This window comes from Pungitius pungitius, chromosome 1 (genome assembly GCF_949316345.1).
Source record: "Pungitius pungitius chromosome 1, fPunPun2.1, whole genome shotgun sequence".
Lineage (NCBI taxonomy): Eukaryota > Metazoa > Chordata > Actinopteri > Perciformes > Gasterosteidae > Pungitius > Pungitius pungitius.
Genome location: NC_084900.1, coordinates 8,327,874 through 8,344,646, shown reverse-complemented (window position 1 = coordinate 8,344,646; position 16,773 = coordinate 8,327,874). Strand labels below are relative to the sequence as shown.

Here is a 16,773-nt window from a genome sequence, read left to right as displayed (position 1 = left end):
GGCGGTACAGCTCCAGTTTAGACATTCACCTCTGTCGAAGCCCGGCGCAGCTGACATTTTTACTGCCGCGTTCGGACGAAGCTTTTCAGAGTAGCACTCCATGTTTAAAAGTCTAGTCTGCTGGATCGATGTAGATAAAGGAGAGGAAGAAAGGAGACTAAAAGTCTTGAGCTCTGCCAGTGGTCCCTCGAGGCTGCAGCTGATCAATTTCCTTTTTTAGGACCAAATCCATGCTGAATACGTAAAGTGAGTTCATGAAGCTGAGGTGGAGCATGGTCAGCAGATGTCATGGCGGTCAGTCAGCATTTCTCTCTGCCATTCTTCCATTAGATGAGGGGAACTTCAACATTTATTCTCAAGAAGATCATTTTGCCTGTTAACAGGGGCACAAAGATCCCTCTTTTAGCAAAAAATCAATATCCATGGTGATGTGTTCTTCTTTACACTTCTGCTGTGCGTGTGCTGTCTAAAGAGGAAATGAGTAACTGTTGGCTTTTCACACAGCAGCCCCTTGGTCAAAGGATGTATTTGGTAAATACTTGGCTCTTTCCTGTGGCCTCAGAGGAGTAATGCCAATGGAAATGTGACACTGCAGCACAGGGTTTGGCACTCAATTGATTACATTTAGGAATGTGGGCACAAGGATTCGGAGCAGGAAGTTGAGTCACTGGTCAGAAAGGCAGAGTCATTCCCGATCTTCTCCCTTTGCCCACATGATTTTAAAAACTCTCGCTTTTCTCCCTCCATTTTTGCTTATTCTACCGCTACCGGATAAGCGCACCAAGAGATTTAGATGACTAAAATTTAAAATGGAAAATGGCACGCAAAAACTTAACAGACTTGATTCATCTTTACAGAGATAATTGGATAAAAACTTTGCTCTTCTGTCAACAGACTGGAAAAGTAATTCAAATAGATTGATATGATCTCATTAAATCACAGCAAGTCTGATGGAAAGGCTCGACTCAAGAACTTCAGGTATCTGAGGTAGAAACGGATTCAGACGTGTGGTAGTTTTGGGGGAAACAAATACACAGCGTACCAGATATTTATCATGAATCAACGGTTCTGCTTGAACAATCACAGATTTCTTTGCCAGACTCCTAGAGGAGAAAATGCTAATTTGTTGATTGGGTTTGCGTTGTGCTCGCTGCCATTTCAAGAAGTCAAACAATGTAATTCCATTCAGATCAACGGATAGAAACAAACCAAACAAGTCCAGCATCCGTAACAAAGAATGAACTTTCACACTAATCACACTGTGTCAATAGGCGGGAACAATAGAAAAAGACAGAGGTTGAAGAACAGAATGGAGGTTTAGTAGAAAATAAAGTGTTTCAAGATGAAGGGAAACCAGGCTAAGAGTTAAGAGCGCTGGCTTAATATTCGGGAGAATCTGAGACGATGAAGAGAAATGACTGGGAGAGTGCTTCCTGTTCCAGCTGCTTTAAAGGCTGATCGAGAACAAAAGTCTTCTTTTCTAATCCCAACGAGTTTAATTACGGCTTGGCCTTTGCCAGGTGTTTGGATCAGCTAATGTCTGGATTCATTAATTGTCAATTAAAAGCGCATCAGGTGCAGGCTGAGGCAGCTCTCGGTGCAAACATTTATTAAAGTAGAATGCGTGTCTGCTGCGCTCAGGCGTTTGATGACAGTCAACAAGCCGAATAAGATAAGCACAGGTGGTAAAGTTTTGATAAGGACTGAAGATGGATTTAGGATAAGACGCTCTTAAGGCAAAGCGGCATTTTCTTATCGGTGCTTTTCTGTGACGGGATCGGCAGTTTGCGTTTTTGTTCTGTAATGCGGGGGGGCGGGGGGGTTGGGCGCCTGCTATTGAAGTCGCGCATCGAGTGAGCGAGGACGCATACCTAAATGGTGCTCAAATCAATGGCATGCCGGCGTTTTTTGGATAATCCAGACTTTTTGTAGTAATGCGGCGTGTTTCCGTGGGTTTTTGGGGAGAAAAAAGGGGGGATTTGTTTGTTTTTAAGTTGACAGTAATTTTGAGCTTAACACTCTTCATGCCCTGCTATTCTCATTTTCCCTTCTCTCGTCTGCTTGTTTGTTTTTAATCTTAGTTACTCATCAATGTGGGACCATGTAGGGAAATTAATATTTCCTCTGCATGAATTGATTGATTCATCAAACATAAAGTGTTATTAATATCTAACATTCAGCTAATGTCAAAATTACCGTCACACTTCCCCTCACAACACATATTTATTGTACCTTTCAAGGTTTGACTTGAGCAATGTCGATACCCAGGTGAAAGATGAGATGCAATAAATAAGTGGGGTCGCTGTGGGTCTTTCTGTCAGATACCAGCAGCATCCAAAGGGGTCGCTGTCCTGAATAACTGCGCCCTGCCTCCCTTCAGTTCCACAGAGGGGTCTGATTGAGAATACCGTGTGGACGGAAGCACAGTGGCAGTGTGGTCTGTACATTTTTGGGGAGGCAGGATAATGCAGACACGGATAAAGGTCCTCCGTACGAATGTTCTCGTCTCGTTCCTTCCTCTGGGGCTCTTTAAGGGGAAAATGATGTTCTTTTAAAGGCTGCGATGAGCATCCCACGGTAGTGCTGGACTGTGTAATGAAATTGGTCAAGCAGCGATAGTTGGGTGGTGTGCACCACTTAGTTGCCGGTGCCGTTGTGGTTTGTTCCATTTAAAATACACTTGAACCATCATAATGTGCATGCAGAGAAAAGTCTGCAGTCATTTTGTTTTGTCTCCTATGCTCATTTTATTTTCCTATCATTCCCTGGCTTCTTTTTCTTTTCTCATTTCAGCAGTTCAAAGGTATTATTTTCTGTAATTCTTTGCCTCTTTTTTTCTGTTCCCAGCATTATTCCATTTCTTGGTCACCAGTAGCAATGCTGATGTTGTTCTCGTGCTTGCTCTTGCGCCCATAGACCTCCATGCTAATGTGTAATATGAAGGGTTTCAGGCTTCATGCATGATCTGATGCTCATAGACCTCCATGTTTGCAGTGTCGGTGTTTGTGGGGGAGTGGGAGGCGGACCTCTGCTCACCTTTTCCCGTGTGCCACTGACGTTGGCTAACGCGGTTTGACACGTTTTCATCCACCTGAGTAGTCCCCCCCCCCCCGACGCATATATTCGTGTGCATATGTTAAACTTACACCTCTCTGAGTGATCGCACACTGCTGCAGATGCCCAGGCGGCCATCTGTGTGGTCGGGAGGTTTCAATTATATTTACTATGACGCGAGCGCTGGATCTATCCCCTACGACTGCTTGGTGGGCGTACAGCGGCGCTCGGCGAGGTTACGAAGGTGGAGTGTGTGCGGGGACCTTGTTGCACAATCTGCAGATGTTTGTTGACCCACGGTTCACTGATGTTTGTTCATTTATGGGGTTACTGGCAGTAGACCAGCAGGCTCGACTTTCTAGGGAGCTAAACCTCACTATGATATATTTAACAAAATGCTAATGCGCTTGTTAAAAAAAACTCTTGACTGGTGTGTGGGAGCAGCTGCCTTTTTTATATCACATCTAACAATGGAATCTCAAACAGCAGAAGTCTCTCTTCAAAGTGTGAGCATCCTTCAGCCGAGGTGACTCATTGTGTAGTCGCTGTTACCCCATCCGCAGATGGAGGCGTGCTGTGGCATCGGTTTTGAGTTCAGAAAAATAGATTTCATTGTTTACACCTTGTACAAGCTGCGGCACAAAAAAGGAAGCTGATTAAACCTCACCCTCCTTTTTTTTTTTTTTTTTCAACCCTTCATCAGTTACTGTTCGTGTAGGTAACTAAGGCAGTTGGGATTATATTATTACTATTGAGCCACTTCAAAATTACTTTGCGGTTCATTATTTTATGTCATTATTTTATTAACTTAAGCTGAGTCATCACTGAAATTTTTTGGTGCAAGAAGGCTCCTGTTTTCTGTAGAATAAAGCCAGTCAGCAGGATGGACTAACTGAAGTCTCTGTATATAATCTTTAAATTGTTTATTGAGAGAACGCTGTGCTTCATGTTTTCAAGAAGCGGACGTTCAGCATCCAACATTTTTGTTATCGCATGAAGCTACAGTCGTTTAGTTTAAAACAAAATGTTACGTGCAATGATGACAGGAGGCATCGTTTATCTTATTTACCTCTACAAGCGCCCCGTCGAGTGGCATTTTTTTTCTTACTTAGCAAATGGCATTTATTGCAGCAAGTGGTTGTGTGCATGAACAGCTCCATGATCAGTAGAGAGCAATGCGCCTGACATCTCTGTGTGCAGTCAAACTCTGAAATCTTCACGGGAGTGAAAGTAATGCATTTGCTTTGGCTCTGCTGCTGAAAATCAACGGGACATCGTCAAAGCTTTGCTGTTCCCCCCCCGTTGACTCGATGCTTTGATCAAAGCAGCCCCGGCTCAAGATGAAACGTGTGACCATATGCGGCCCACAAAGCCGCAGATATTGTATCTACAGCCCTCCCCACGAGTGATGTGTGACAGCCCATTGTGTGAAACAACTCAATTTTCTCTTTTAACTCTAATTTTTATGAAGTTTTTCCCCCAGACATCTGCAGCGTTGTTCTGCTTTAGAATTTCTTGCATAGTTTTTTATTAAATGAGTCCATCACGCCTTCTCCTTGCAGATTGAAATGGAAATTGGATTTTATATTAGATCTAATTGTTGCCAGCTGCCTAAACAAATCATTTTTAATACCTCATTGTTCACCTATGTTATGGGATACCTTCTTGCATTTAGCTAGACAAGTTATGTGCATGTCCACTAAATCCCATGTGATGATGGGCTTGGACACCGGAGCAAATGAAACAAGAAATGAAATCCAGCATTCTGAGTTCACCACCTTTCAGCTCCCCACAGGTCTTCCTCAGGCAAAGAAGCAATGCAGCGAAATGTGTTGAATCACAAGCAATAGAGCCAGGGGCAAAGTTGTTCTGTAAGCTGGATCATATTTACTTTGAGTAATGAGTGTGACAGTCATCCGTTCCCTCCAAGAGGACGGAAGGGAAGTGTTGAGCTATTCGTTGAAACACGGGCAATGACCGTTGGTAAAACCAAGTAAGTGGTTTTGATCCAGAAAGGGGAGTGGGTGTGTTGGGTTTTAGCCTCCCTAACTAAGCATCCACATGGGCAAAAGCTGCTTGACTACTGCTTGGGTTTGGCTTCTGGAAGAAGACGAGCACTTATGGACATCTTTTCTACTTACGTTCTCACATTGATATGTGGCTTACTCCTTCTTTACTCCTCTCATGCAATCACTTACACACAGCAAGATCTCCTGCAGACGTCCTCTCGGAAAAGCAACCACAAAGTCTTACTCTCCCTCTGATCAGGGGTCTGTAGGGAGCCGGCAGGGATGACGAGTCGGAGGAGTGGGTGGTAGCTTTGCCAGGGGGAGGACAGGAGGAGGAGTGAGAAACGATGAAATGAGGGTAAGGAAGAGAACAGTGAAGAAGGGCGGTGGGCGGCGATGGTGAGAGCAGCACGGAGGAGCAGGAATGGCCCTGCAGGGCTTTGAGAAGAAAAAAAAGTGGGGGGGGCAAAATCATATCTGGGACCAAACACGAGAAAGGAAGAGACTGAAATAAAGAGCATTCTGAAAGGTAATGGAGAGCAGGGAATGACACATGAGTGATGGAGAAGTGGAGCAGCGAGCAGCAAAGACATGCCGGGAAAGTTTTCTGAGAAACCTGTCAGTGAAGCGAATCGCTTGAAACTGGAGACGCGAGTTAAGCAAGGGAAGTTCGTACAGGTGAAAGAGATAGAGCGATGGATACACTGCAACCAATCACAGAACCCTGTAGAGCAATAGAGAGAGAGCCAAACGTGGAGATGGAATTTGGTTAAACAATGATGCAAAGAAGATGCAGAGCAGTTTAGACAGACTAACCCTCTGACATGATGAAAAGCACCTCTGTGGTGTTCATGTAAGGAGCAGATCAATATGAACACCTTTCTTACGTTCACATAACATGTGCTTGTCCAAGCTAATTATTTAGTTTGCATTGCTTCCAAGGATCCTTCCCTCAAACAAGTACTATTCACAATCTCCATTCGGAGTGTGGAGAAACTCAAAAAGCTTGATGGGTAACTTGTACTCACCTGGCCACCAGCTGGTTTAGAAGGGCAAGGTGACACTAAGGCTGCTGTGGGATGAAAAAGAGCACTGCTAGTGCTGCAGGGCACATTGGATAAAGGAGTCCAACAAAAGAACCATCTTCTGTTCCTGCATCTTCCTGTTCTTTTTTTTTTTTTTTTTTTTGCTTAAGAAAATAACATTTTGACGAGATTTAATCTTGCTTCTTCAGTTTCTTTTCTTTGGGGAAGTAATCTCTTTTAATGGAGTAATCTCTTTTAATGGGAACCTCAATGATACATTGGTTCTACTTGATACAATCAGGAACCTCTGGACGAAAAGTTCAGAACCATTTTGGCTTGTGTTCAAAGGTTTTTGTGTTCAAAGCTCATCCCAAACATTTTCCACAGAATGTTGTTTGAGGCTTGATTCTTCAGATTTTGAGGGAAACTTTGTAAAGTTTTCCAGGGAATCCTGAGGAGCGTTTAGTTGTGTGCCATAATTACTACAAATCAAACTCTTCCATAAACATTGTTTGATTGTAAAACATACACATCCCCCCAAATCTACGGCATGAAATGACATCAAATAGCATCGAAACATGGCACACTGTGCATATATTATGAATACCATTCTAGTTTTCATTTTTTTGTGTTTCAAATTAGCGCCGTGAACACTGCCATCTGTTTCATTGCGATGCAAAGATCCTTCAAATTGGAATTGTCAACTCTCCTGTATTATCTACAGGTCCATATACCTTCTTCAAGCAGCTGTTGTTACTATATTTGGGTGAAACAACAAAAGCGGAAGAGAGGAAATGTTACGCTAAATGGTATGAGTGGGTAAATTGGACAGTGCTGATATGGAAGGCAAAAGAGGGAGTGAAAGAATCAAAAAGAATAAACGCCTGAGAAGGTTAATATTCCTCAAAACGGACAGAGAACCAACCGATGTTTTCATACAGTCAAAAGAGCCAAAACTATTGAGACGTAAGCAAAGGTTTCGGTCAAGGAGACACGGCGATTGGGAGCGAGTGCAGCTAACGAGGCATCGCGCTCGATGTCGGTCGAGGTGAAGGACAGAGTTGATTAGACTGAATGGAGGGAACGAGGAGGAAGCCAAGCATTAAGGGGACCACCGTTTGACCATTGTTGCTCCTTCATGGTTCCCCTTTTCAGCATTAATTGTCGTCAATTTTCTTTTCACATCCATTCCCTTTTCAAGGTGCTTTGACTAGCAGGTGGCCATCAAATGAACTGCTTACCTGGAGGAAGTTAAACCGGCTGAGTCCGATTGTGTCTCTAGTATGGCTGGCGTTTATGAAAACTGAGCACATTTCCAATAAACCCTAACAGGAGGCTCTCAGTTTTACACTAATTGAGCCCAGGCTTCCTTTTACCAATGTCTGTCAGCATTTCTGGGGACCCGACAAAATTGGCTCAAGATAAGAGGACGGTTATGAAACGATAATTTCCCTTCGGCTGTCGTTGTGCTCCAGTTCTCCTCCTCGCCTCCATCGACCTTTCCCTACATGCCTCTCTCTCTCTCTCCTCCTCTTGTATATCCAATCAATCTATTCTATCTCCTTATCTTTCAGTCCTCTCTCTCTCCCACCTCGTCTCCATGCTACGCTGAGTCGTCGAGTTCGAGACTCACTGCCAGCCTGGGATAAGAAGCGCCTTTTGTTTCCAATTAACACTGCTTTGAATTAGCACATCAAATCTGATGGCAAGGTAACGGTCTCACATGCTCCATACAAATATATATATATATTTCTCATTAGCTGCACAGTCGATCCGTAGTCATCACTCAAGCCTCATTTCACCCAAGCACGGTTAACAACAGTTGCCGACAGTAAAGTGCCCCGGTAGTCGTGGATCTACGCGTTCCGAGATTTGTTCCCTGTCAAAATGCCGCCATTAACATGATAATATCCAACAATAGAGCTGCATGATAGTTCATTAGCACATACGCGGAAGTCAGAGCTGTCAACTCAAGGGGGGAAAAAAAACTGTGACGTTCAAACTGTTGGAATTATGTTGGATCACACAGATTAAATGTGAAAAATAAGTCACTGGAGCTCAGCAACATGGGACAGACGACCGTAGATTTAAAGTCTCCTCCCAGCCAGACGACCGGCCCCATACGGTAAAAGAAGGTCACATGTGAAATATCTTCATTTTATTTTACTGAAGTGAAGAAAATTGTTTTTTTGGCCGCTTGAAGAAAATAATTAAGGTTTTGTATATTTGTTTTTGATTTAACAATGGTAATCTCGCTCCATCACACCCGCTTCATAGAATCACGCTGACTATTAAGGTTGAAGCGGCCATTTATATGTGAAGTATCGTGACTCCCACTGCGTAATCACTCCAAATACGAAACGCTAACTCTTAGCATCACATATTTTGATTATTATTGTTTAGACTATTTATTTATATCGAGAAAGCCTCTTTGATTCAATTTATATTCTATATTGTGATAGAAAATGTCCCTGTGGCCCGGCCCTAATTAAGTTACCATGCTAATGCTAATAAAATTAATATTCAAATGAAAGCTTAGTTTAATCTTGTGGGATGCCAGGGCATTAAACATTTTAGTTGAATTTTTTATCAAGCATATGTTCACATTAATTCATTAAAAATAGTTTTTTGATGTCGGATTGTTTGTTTATTACAGTAATACTCATGTCTCCTCTCAGCTGAGTCTTGTCCCTGTGTGTTACCCCGTCTTCACTTATTAAATCAGTTTGTGCCTCGGCCAAGTCGTAACATGTTGAGTCATGTTTTAAAAGAACTCTGGGATGACCTCTATGACCTCTATTCAGCTGTTTTAGTATTTTTATGTAGTGTGCCGCTTTATCTAAAGAGCTCGACTCATTTCCTCTCACCATATTTGCGACGGTGCTGTGCGGTTGCCATGGAAATGTCATTGGTTTCCCAATCATAACTAGGTGTTTTATCAACAATTGGCAGAACTGGTCCAACTGGTTTCTAGTGCGACGCGGGGCTGAGCCTCGATGCACCCCGAGTCAGCAGTTACTCAGCACGACTGCAGGGAAACGCATCATGCCTCGATCATGACTGCAAATGTCAGCAAGTTTGACTACCGGCCCGCCGTGGCCTCTCAGGGCCACGCGCATCGCTGCCACAAGGTCCTCCTCACGCTTACACGCACACGTCCGTGAATGCCAGTGTTCAAAGGTGAGTTTACGCGTGTGTTACTCAGCATTTAATTTTTTAATTAGTCAAATTGGGCCAGGGTTTTGCCTTCGGTGGTGAGAGACGCAGAGCGAGCAGCAGAAGCAGCAGCAGGAGGGTGGGGGGGAAGGAGGAGGAGGAGGCGGCAGTGTTGTTGGTGCACTGTTTTCTTTCAGTCACGCGCAAGTCCGTACACACACACACACACACACACGACTTTCATTCTCAAAGGTGAATGTTGAAGAAACTACAAACGTACAAGCTTCAAATCCAATTGTCCTCTAACCTGATGTCCTGGGACGTGCACTCTTCCTCCCTCGCCTCTGTTCTTTTATTTCCTCTAGTGTCCCCCGTTGATGGCCTCCAATTAGGACACTGTCTACCACTAAGCTAGTGATCTCTGCTGTCTGAGCTTGGTAACCATTTGTGTCCCCCCCCCCCCCCCCCCCCCGTCTCATTTGATCCTCTCGTGGGTTAACGGATCTTGTATCTTCCTGGTAATAAATTGTGGCAAAGTACTTGCGTGACAAAAATAACACTGACTTGCACGCACAGTGCGAGTGCACTCAGTTGGAAAAACGCACAAACACACTGAAAAGCTAAACACAATGACCTTCCTTCAATTCTCCCCTCGCCCTCCCTTGCTCCTCATTGTCTATTTGTCCATCTCTCTAGTCTGCATTCTCACATCGTTCTGTCTCTCTGCACATCTTTGATTCGGCCAGCCCCTGCAAAGGGCCTCTTAGGAAATGCAAACAAGCAAAAACAAGAAACCCCCCCTCTACTGACGTAAGGCTTTGTTTTCCACAAGCACTACAGATATTTAAATGAACGTAATCCCTGCAACTCACTCACACTTCCCTGGGGCACACCCACCGGAATGGCAACCAAAGTCAAACCCCGAACATGCTGGGGGGGGGGGGTGTTAACTTTTCTATCTGACAAAGGAATCCCTCGGTACGCGTGTGATGACATTGGATAGCATGTTGCACCTGTTGCCACTGGGACCTGGATAAAAAGAAAATGACTGAATGCATGGATGTTTTTGTCTGCTGTAGTTCATGACTTCAAATGTTCCGTCGTTTCTCCTGCTACTCTTTTTTTTTTTTTTTTTTAAATTACCTCCGTTCAGTTGCAGATTGCTGCCAGCCTGCGCCTTCAGTGTGCTGCGAAATTAGAGTTTAGCTCTGCTGCGGGGAGCAGCGAAAGATGTTTTTGTTTAACTCTAGAAACTAGCAGATATGGTCGGTAATAACAAAGCATCGCAATCAGGATTCATTAGTTTCTGACAGCTTTTTGTTCTCACTCAATCTGTTTGTTTTCACTCCAGTTCTCCAGCTTATTCTGTGTGTCGTATCAAATCCATTCTTTTTTTAGTCTTCTGTTGACTTGCGCCTTTTCTCTTTCTGCATGCGATTCCATCTGTTCCTAAAACTATTGACCCACCCCTCATCACTCAGTTTGCTTCCTCTTTTATTTCTTGTCTTTCTGTCTTTAGTCTCTTGTGCTGTTTTTAAGTGGCTGACACACCTTGCAATCAACTCCCCTGACTGTAGAGTAAACCACTTCATGTCTGCCATATAGACGTGTGCACTCCCAAGCCTCTTTGACTCACTAGTCTGCCGTGAGCTCAAAGCATTTTCATCCCTACGGAGTCTTCTTCACATTAGTCTCACAATTCAAACCCGACCAGGGAGCCAGCTGCCTTTTGTTCATCCGTATCCAAGTAAACCAGTCGATTAGTGATTCAAATCGCACTTACCTGTTGTACAATCTTATTTAGGAACTTGCTGAGGACCTAAACTGCCACGACTTAATAAATAATTTCATAAATTATGATAAATAATGATGCCGACGGTTCTTTTTACATACACATTATGCTTTTGTGTCATATGTCTGTGAACACACGATGCACAGCTGGTCCCTTGTGTTAATGAGTCCATCTCGGTTCGATACATCTCATTTTTATTTATATCAAGTCCAGAGAACAATATTGACTTTTGCAAAATGAAATCAAAACAAAGGAATCAACAGTAATGGTTAAAAGTCATTAATTATTAACGATGTAGTTGACTGTTTTATTGGTATCTTCATGTGCGTTTGTTATGTATTTTCCTTTTTGGGTGTTTGTGCTTGCCGGTTTGGGTTGTTTCCTTGTGCCAGGTGTGCTTCATGAATGGATTTATTTCAGTCTTGTGATAAGCAATTTCTTTTCTTTTTTTTAGCTCTAATCTGTAGAAAGTTTTTGTCAGACGAAACATCACACGTTTTATTGTTCTTGATCCTAACATCATTCCCCAGAAAACGTTTGAAAAACAGAAACACATGGTGCGACAAGTAACATTGTTTTATATATATACTATATATATATATATATATATATATATATATGTACTCTTGAGTTTTTTCTTTTTGTATTTTCTCTTTGATAGACATTTATAAGAGTCTGTGGTCCGTGCCATTGGAAATAGCCTTCCCATGATGAGTTTTACAAAGTCTCGAAGAAGAGGTTATATCATTAGTGGCTTCCATGGTGCTTCTGACATAATTTTTTCTTCATCAGCTTTCTGAAAACATTCACTGTTTGGATTTAAAGTGAATCCATGTGGCACAATGTAGTTGGACGTCACAAAAAATGAGTCTAAAATCCCACTTCAACGTTTGCCGCTTTCTGACCATGCTACATTGCTGGAAATAGTGTTTTCTATTTATTTTTTTTGACTGAAAACTTATTCCTTCACTTTGGGTGGGCCGCTGCTGATCTTAATGTTTTTCTTAATTTATTCTTGACATTTGATTTGTTTTCAGCATTACCAGAAAGCGCTAAACATTTTAAAAACACAGATGGAGTCGGACTGAATTTGCCCCTCGCCAAACATTCATATACATGTGCACACACACACACACACACACACACACAGGCACTCATACGCACACCCTGCCCCTGATCCGTCAAAGCATGCATACTTATGCATCCATTCGCATTGTTCATTTCTCCATGGTCCACTATTATCCGACATCCAGTACAGTCTTTTCTTTCACAAATGCAAACGAGCACATGTTCCTTCATGCACCCCTGTCTCCTCCACTTTGTAATCCATATTGACTCCATTGTAATCCCAATGTGTTTTTTTTTTTTACAACGCCTGTGATGCACGCGCTCTTTCCAGCCAGTATCGATTGATCATGTCCAATGCACCCCGGCTCTGTATTTATGCTGCCATAATCCGCAGGCATGGCAAGCCAAAAAATCATTGCCCAGCCAACAGAGGACACATAAAAGTCACAATCATTGGGTTTTGGAAAAGAGTTTCAAAATGGCCGTCATTGTTGGCGAGAAAACAAATCAACATGACAGAGCCGGGCCGATGCTTTCCAAATCTCTTTTCTGTTGTTGCTTAGTCCTGGTTGTGGTGCTGTTTGATCCAGTGTTGTTTGGCAGGTTGTGACCCTGGAGAGTTGTTAGCAGTGGTATGTTTCTATTAGTGTAAAGTCTTCACTGGGATCCACTCTGAGCTCACGCCATCTCTGTCGCTGTACGTAACCTTTGTTCTGTTGTTCCATTGATGTCTTCCTCTGTTTGACTATGCCTCTGTAACTATATATATATATATATATATACCACTGACATTGTCTTTTCTTACATCTATCGCTGTCTTGGCGTAGTTTTCTCTACGTTGTGTTTTTGTGTTCCCGCTTTATCTTGTATCACTTAATTTTTAATGATCCAGCTTGAGCTCAGCCTTTAGTACTGAAAGACCATTTTGAAGCGCTCAGACGTTCGGTTGCCGCCGCTCTCCCTTTATTCTTGTCAAGTCTGTCTTCCCACTTATCTTTGTCACCCATTAATCCTTAGATCAGCTTAAAATAACCTCTTCTAAAGTCTTCACCTGAACTCCAGCTACACTTTCCACCATCTTTTTCTGAAGCAAAGAGGCTGCAAAAGTGAGACTTCAATTTAACCCAGTCTCTCTTCGTCTAAACATCCCCATTGGCTCTCCTCTTACCCGTCCAGCTCCTTCCATTTCTCCCATGATGACCTCCTCCAAATAAAGATCCCATACTCCGCCCCCAAACTTTTTTTTTTTGTTACATTCCACAACTGCCTACACAATGCTTTCCTCCATTTCCTCCGCACTCCGCCCGTCCTTCCCCGTGCGCTTTCCCCTGTCCTTGACACTGCCCGCTTTCCCAGTAGTGACCCCCGCGTTGGAGTTGGAGTTGGTGGTGTTGTAGGCGTGGATGTAGCCCCGTTGGAACTCGCACCGCGCCCCAAAGACCGCGGCGCCCTCGTCGTCGCTTGCCGTCGAGGAGGTTGTGCTCGTGGTGGAGGCGCACTGCACCAGCATCCCGTGGAGGGACTGGCTCCGCCTCGTCCAGATCACGCTCAGCCGCTTGGCGTAGTTGACCGCACCGTAGCGCTTGGCGACCGTCGCGGCTGCGTCGGTCGCCAGGGCGACGGAGGAGCCCATGTCCAGCGAGTGCCGCCGCTTGCTGACGGTCCCGCTAGTGGGGCTTAGAGGGGACAGAGGGCTCTGGTAAGCCTGTGAGGAGTTCCATTGGTCCCTGCCTTGGGGAGTGATTCTCCAGTCCAACAGCTCTGAGTCACCCACGGGTGCTGCCAGAGAGAAACTGGCGCGATTGGTCAGTTCTCGCTCCAGGCGGGTTCTCGGGCGCTCCCTGGAGTGGGACTGACGGGGTAGGGTGGACGAAGGGGAGTAGTAGAGGGGGGTTCTGTCACTTTCGGTGTGCGGCAACGTCTTCTCCAACTTCCTCTGCCTCACCACTAAAGCCATCTCGCATCCCTCCCCTGTTTTCGCGGAGACGACCCCCCCAGCGGAAAGAAACTGCTCCAGGTTGACTTTAGGCTTGGGCCTGGGCCGTGGAGGAAGTTTTGGGGGCAGTGAGGAAGCAGGATCAGCTTCGTCCTTCTCATTGTCTTTGTCCATCTTCATTTCCTTTTCGTCTCCCCTCTTGGATGGGAGGCCATTGGGCAGGACCACCATCATCATGTCCCCAGCACCATTTGACTGGTAGCACCCGCTGCCGTTTCCGCCTTTGTCAATGCCTCCTCCAGCCTGGCAGCAGGCCCCGCCTCCCGCCTCAGTGTTGCTGTTGTGACATATCATGTGGTCGCCGTGGTTGCAAACACGGTGGCGAACCATGAGTGCCACGGTGAACACCAGTAGGGTGACAACCACAACGCCGCCAACCAATATGGTGAGTGTGCCACCCAGGAAGTGGGCTTGGAGAGAGCGGCATGCTGGGTAAACATCCTTGGTGGAGAACGTGGCGCAGCCCAGGACTTTTGTTGCCGCTAACGATGTGATTGTGTCATCAAAAATGGCCAGCACACACAGGTTATAGTCCGCCCCGGAGACCAAGTTCTTCAACAGGAAGCGGTCACTGGTCGAAGGTAGAATCCTAAAGGAGGACAAGAGACATAAAAAGAGTGGTCAGTTAAATAAGCAGTTGGTGCAGTGAAATGTTCACTATATTCACAATATTCTGACAGCAGAACTAAGGAAAAAGGGTTGAATATTTAAAAAGAAGCGGAGGAAAGGGGGGGGGGGGGGCGGGGGTGAAAGGATGACTAGAAATGGCGCAAGAGGATACTGCAGGATGAGGAGGAGAGGGAAAATGAGGCTATTGATGGAGAGTGTGCCCAGGGAACATGAAAAGAGAACAGTCTCCTCATTCCGAGTGCAGGGGGGGGGGGCGTGTGTAAAAAGTAGAAGTAAAAAGACATTATTCTAGGTTTTGATGTTCACGGCTATGATTACAAGGAAGCAGGGAGATTTTGGGGTTTAGATTAGAGACACGACCGTGTCAACGTGTTTAAAAATCACAAGTGAGTGCGGGATTTATAGCATTTTCACTGCGAATGTGTTCCTGCGTGGCGTCTGTAATGAGTGTGTGCTCGCGTGGGATAATAAAGAGGAGTGTTTGAAAATGTCCTCATTTCAAGTGTTCCAGCGAGCGGGAGAGAGGGCTGTGGTGGGGGGGGGAGGGGGGGGAAAGAGTCGAGAGGTGGGGGTGGGAATTATGTATTTTTTTACTTGTACACACTCACCGCATTGTGTGCGCACGTGTTTGTAGCACGTGTTTGTATTTGAGACACGATGGAATAAAACTGGTGCGTTGTCAGTGGGTTTTTGTACGTGACCTGCGAGGGTGAAGTGTGTGTGTGTGTGCGTGTGTGCGCGCGCGTGTGTGAGACTGCAGCTCAACTCACTTATAAGTACGACTTTGCCCTCTGCCGTCCAATACGGCGAGAAAGTGTGTGTTGCTGCATTTTTGTGCTGCTGCCATGAATATTTTGTCAGTGATTTTTGTTCCGCCGTTTATTTCCCCCCCTCAGTCTCCTCGCTACATCAAAGCGCTTATTTGTATCGTCTGTTGCGAACCGTTCCAGCTCCCTTCAGTCTTGAGCTACATCCTATAAATGCCATCCAGTGTGACTCAGACCCCAGGAAGCCGCTGCAGAAGGTCCCTAACCTTAATCTAATTTAAATTTGCATAAAATAAAGAGACCAAGGACGGCAACAACTCGGCCCTACTGGTGGTTTTTAAATTAGATTCAATTGAATTGTAATGTTGAAGAAAGAATGGCATTAGGTGTCTTTTAATAAGACAAAATAGTCGAAAATACAAGGGAAGCAAAGTACCCAAGGCAATCCCATGCAGACCTGTGGATTTGGGTTTCGGTACAGCAAAGTAGGAATATTGATCACTCATTCTCACGGCCTCGCCGAGGCTTAAATGTGAAGAAAATTGAATTTTTCGAAACAAATCCCCAGAACTTAAATTATTGCACAGGTATGATTTAGGATTAAAAAGGATTTGTCTCTCCTTTGCAAAGACCATTGTGTTTCTGGAGCTCAGTTCTGCTGCTTTTGCAAAACTGGCACAGAAATACCTCAACGCCCAATTTCCAGCAGAAGCTCGGCGTGATTTGATAAGGAATTTTAACGTTGGCCACTCAAAGTACCAATATAATCTGAGTGGACACATGGGGTGTTCCCATTGAAACCAGCTTCTTCATCCTGTGGCCATTAGTTGGCCATAGACAGTGCTAAGCATCTCCTCCTGCAATATCCACACATCCAAACAATCAGTTTTCATGAGTAGTCTGCTTCTCCGAATTGACTGGCTTAATAAATACTGACGCAAAAAACAATCTCCCTGAGTCAGTACAACCTACAACAATTCCACTACTAGGAATGCTGCTATCCCTTCAAACCGTACTTAAAAGGATTTTAATGTCTTCTTCAATTCATGTCTCGACTTAAAGAACTCTTCAAAAAGTCCAACAGCCTGGTGAAATGATCCACACTGACTGCATTTTAATCCTTAGAGCAATAAATGACTGTTTGAGTCAGGGCTTCTTTATGCATCTTGAAAAACGCATGATAACTAAATATCTCTGGAATGACAACCCCGAAATGAAAGCCTGTCTTGGGCAATCAGTCACATGGGGAGAGTTGGGATTGCCCCTGGAAAGGTCT

At 44.5% G+C, this 16,773-nt stretch overlaps 2 protein-coding genes across 5 annotated transcripts in view; one reads left to right on the top strand and one right to left on the bottom strand.

Moving 5' to 3' along the window:
- The window catches only part of pcxb (pyruvate carboxylase b), a 201,768-nt gene that overhangs the window by 100,132 nt on the left and 84,863 nt on the right, over positions 1-16,773 (top strand). The gene's annotated exons all lie outside the window — the stretch shown is intronic.
- The window catches only part of LOC119221857 (leucine-rich repeat and fibronectin type-III domain-containing protein 4), a 30,504-nt gene continuing 24,940 nt past the window's right edge, over positions 11,210-16,773 (bottom strand). For all 3 annotated transcript variants that reach the window (XM_037477992.2, XM_062561247.1, XM_062561249.1), the window contains exon 7: positions 11,210-14,689. In XM_037477992.2, coding sequence (XP_037333889.2) covers positions 13,372-14,689 — 1,318 coding nt within the window. In that variant the 3' untranslated portion in view covers positions 11,210-13,371. The remainder of the gene's footprint in view (positions 14,690-16,773) is intronic.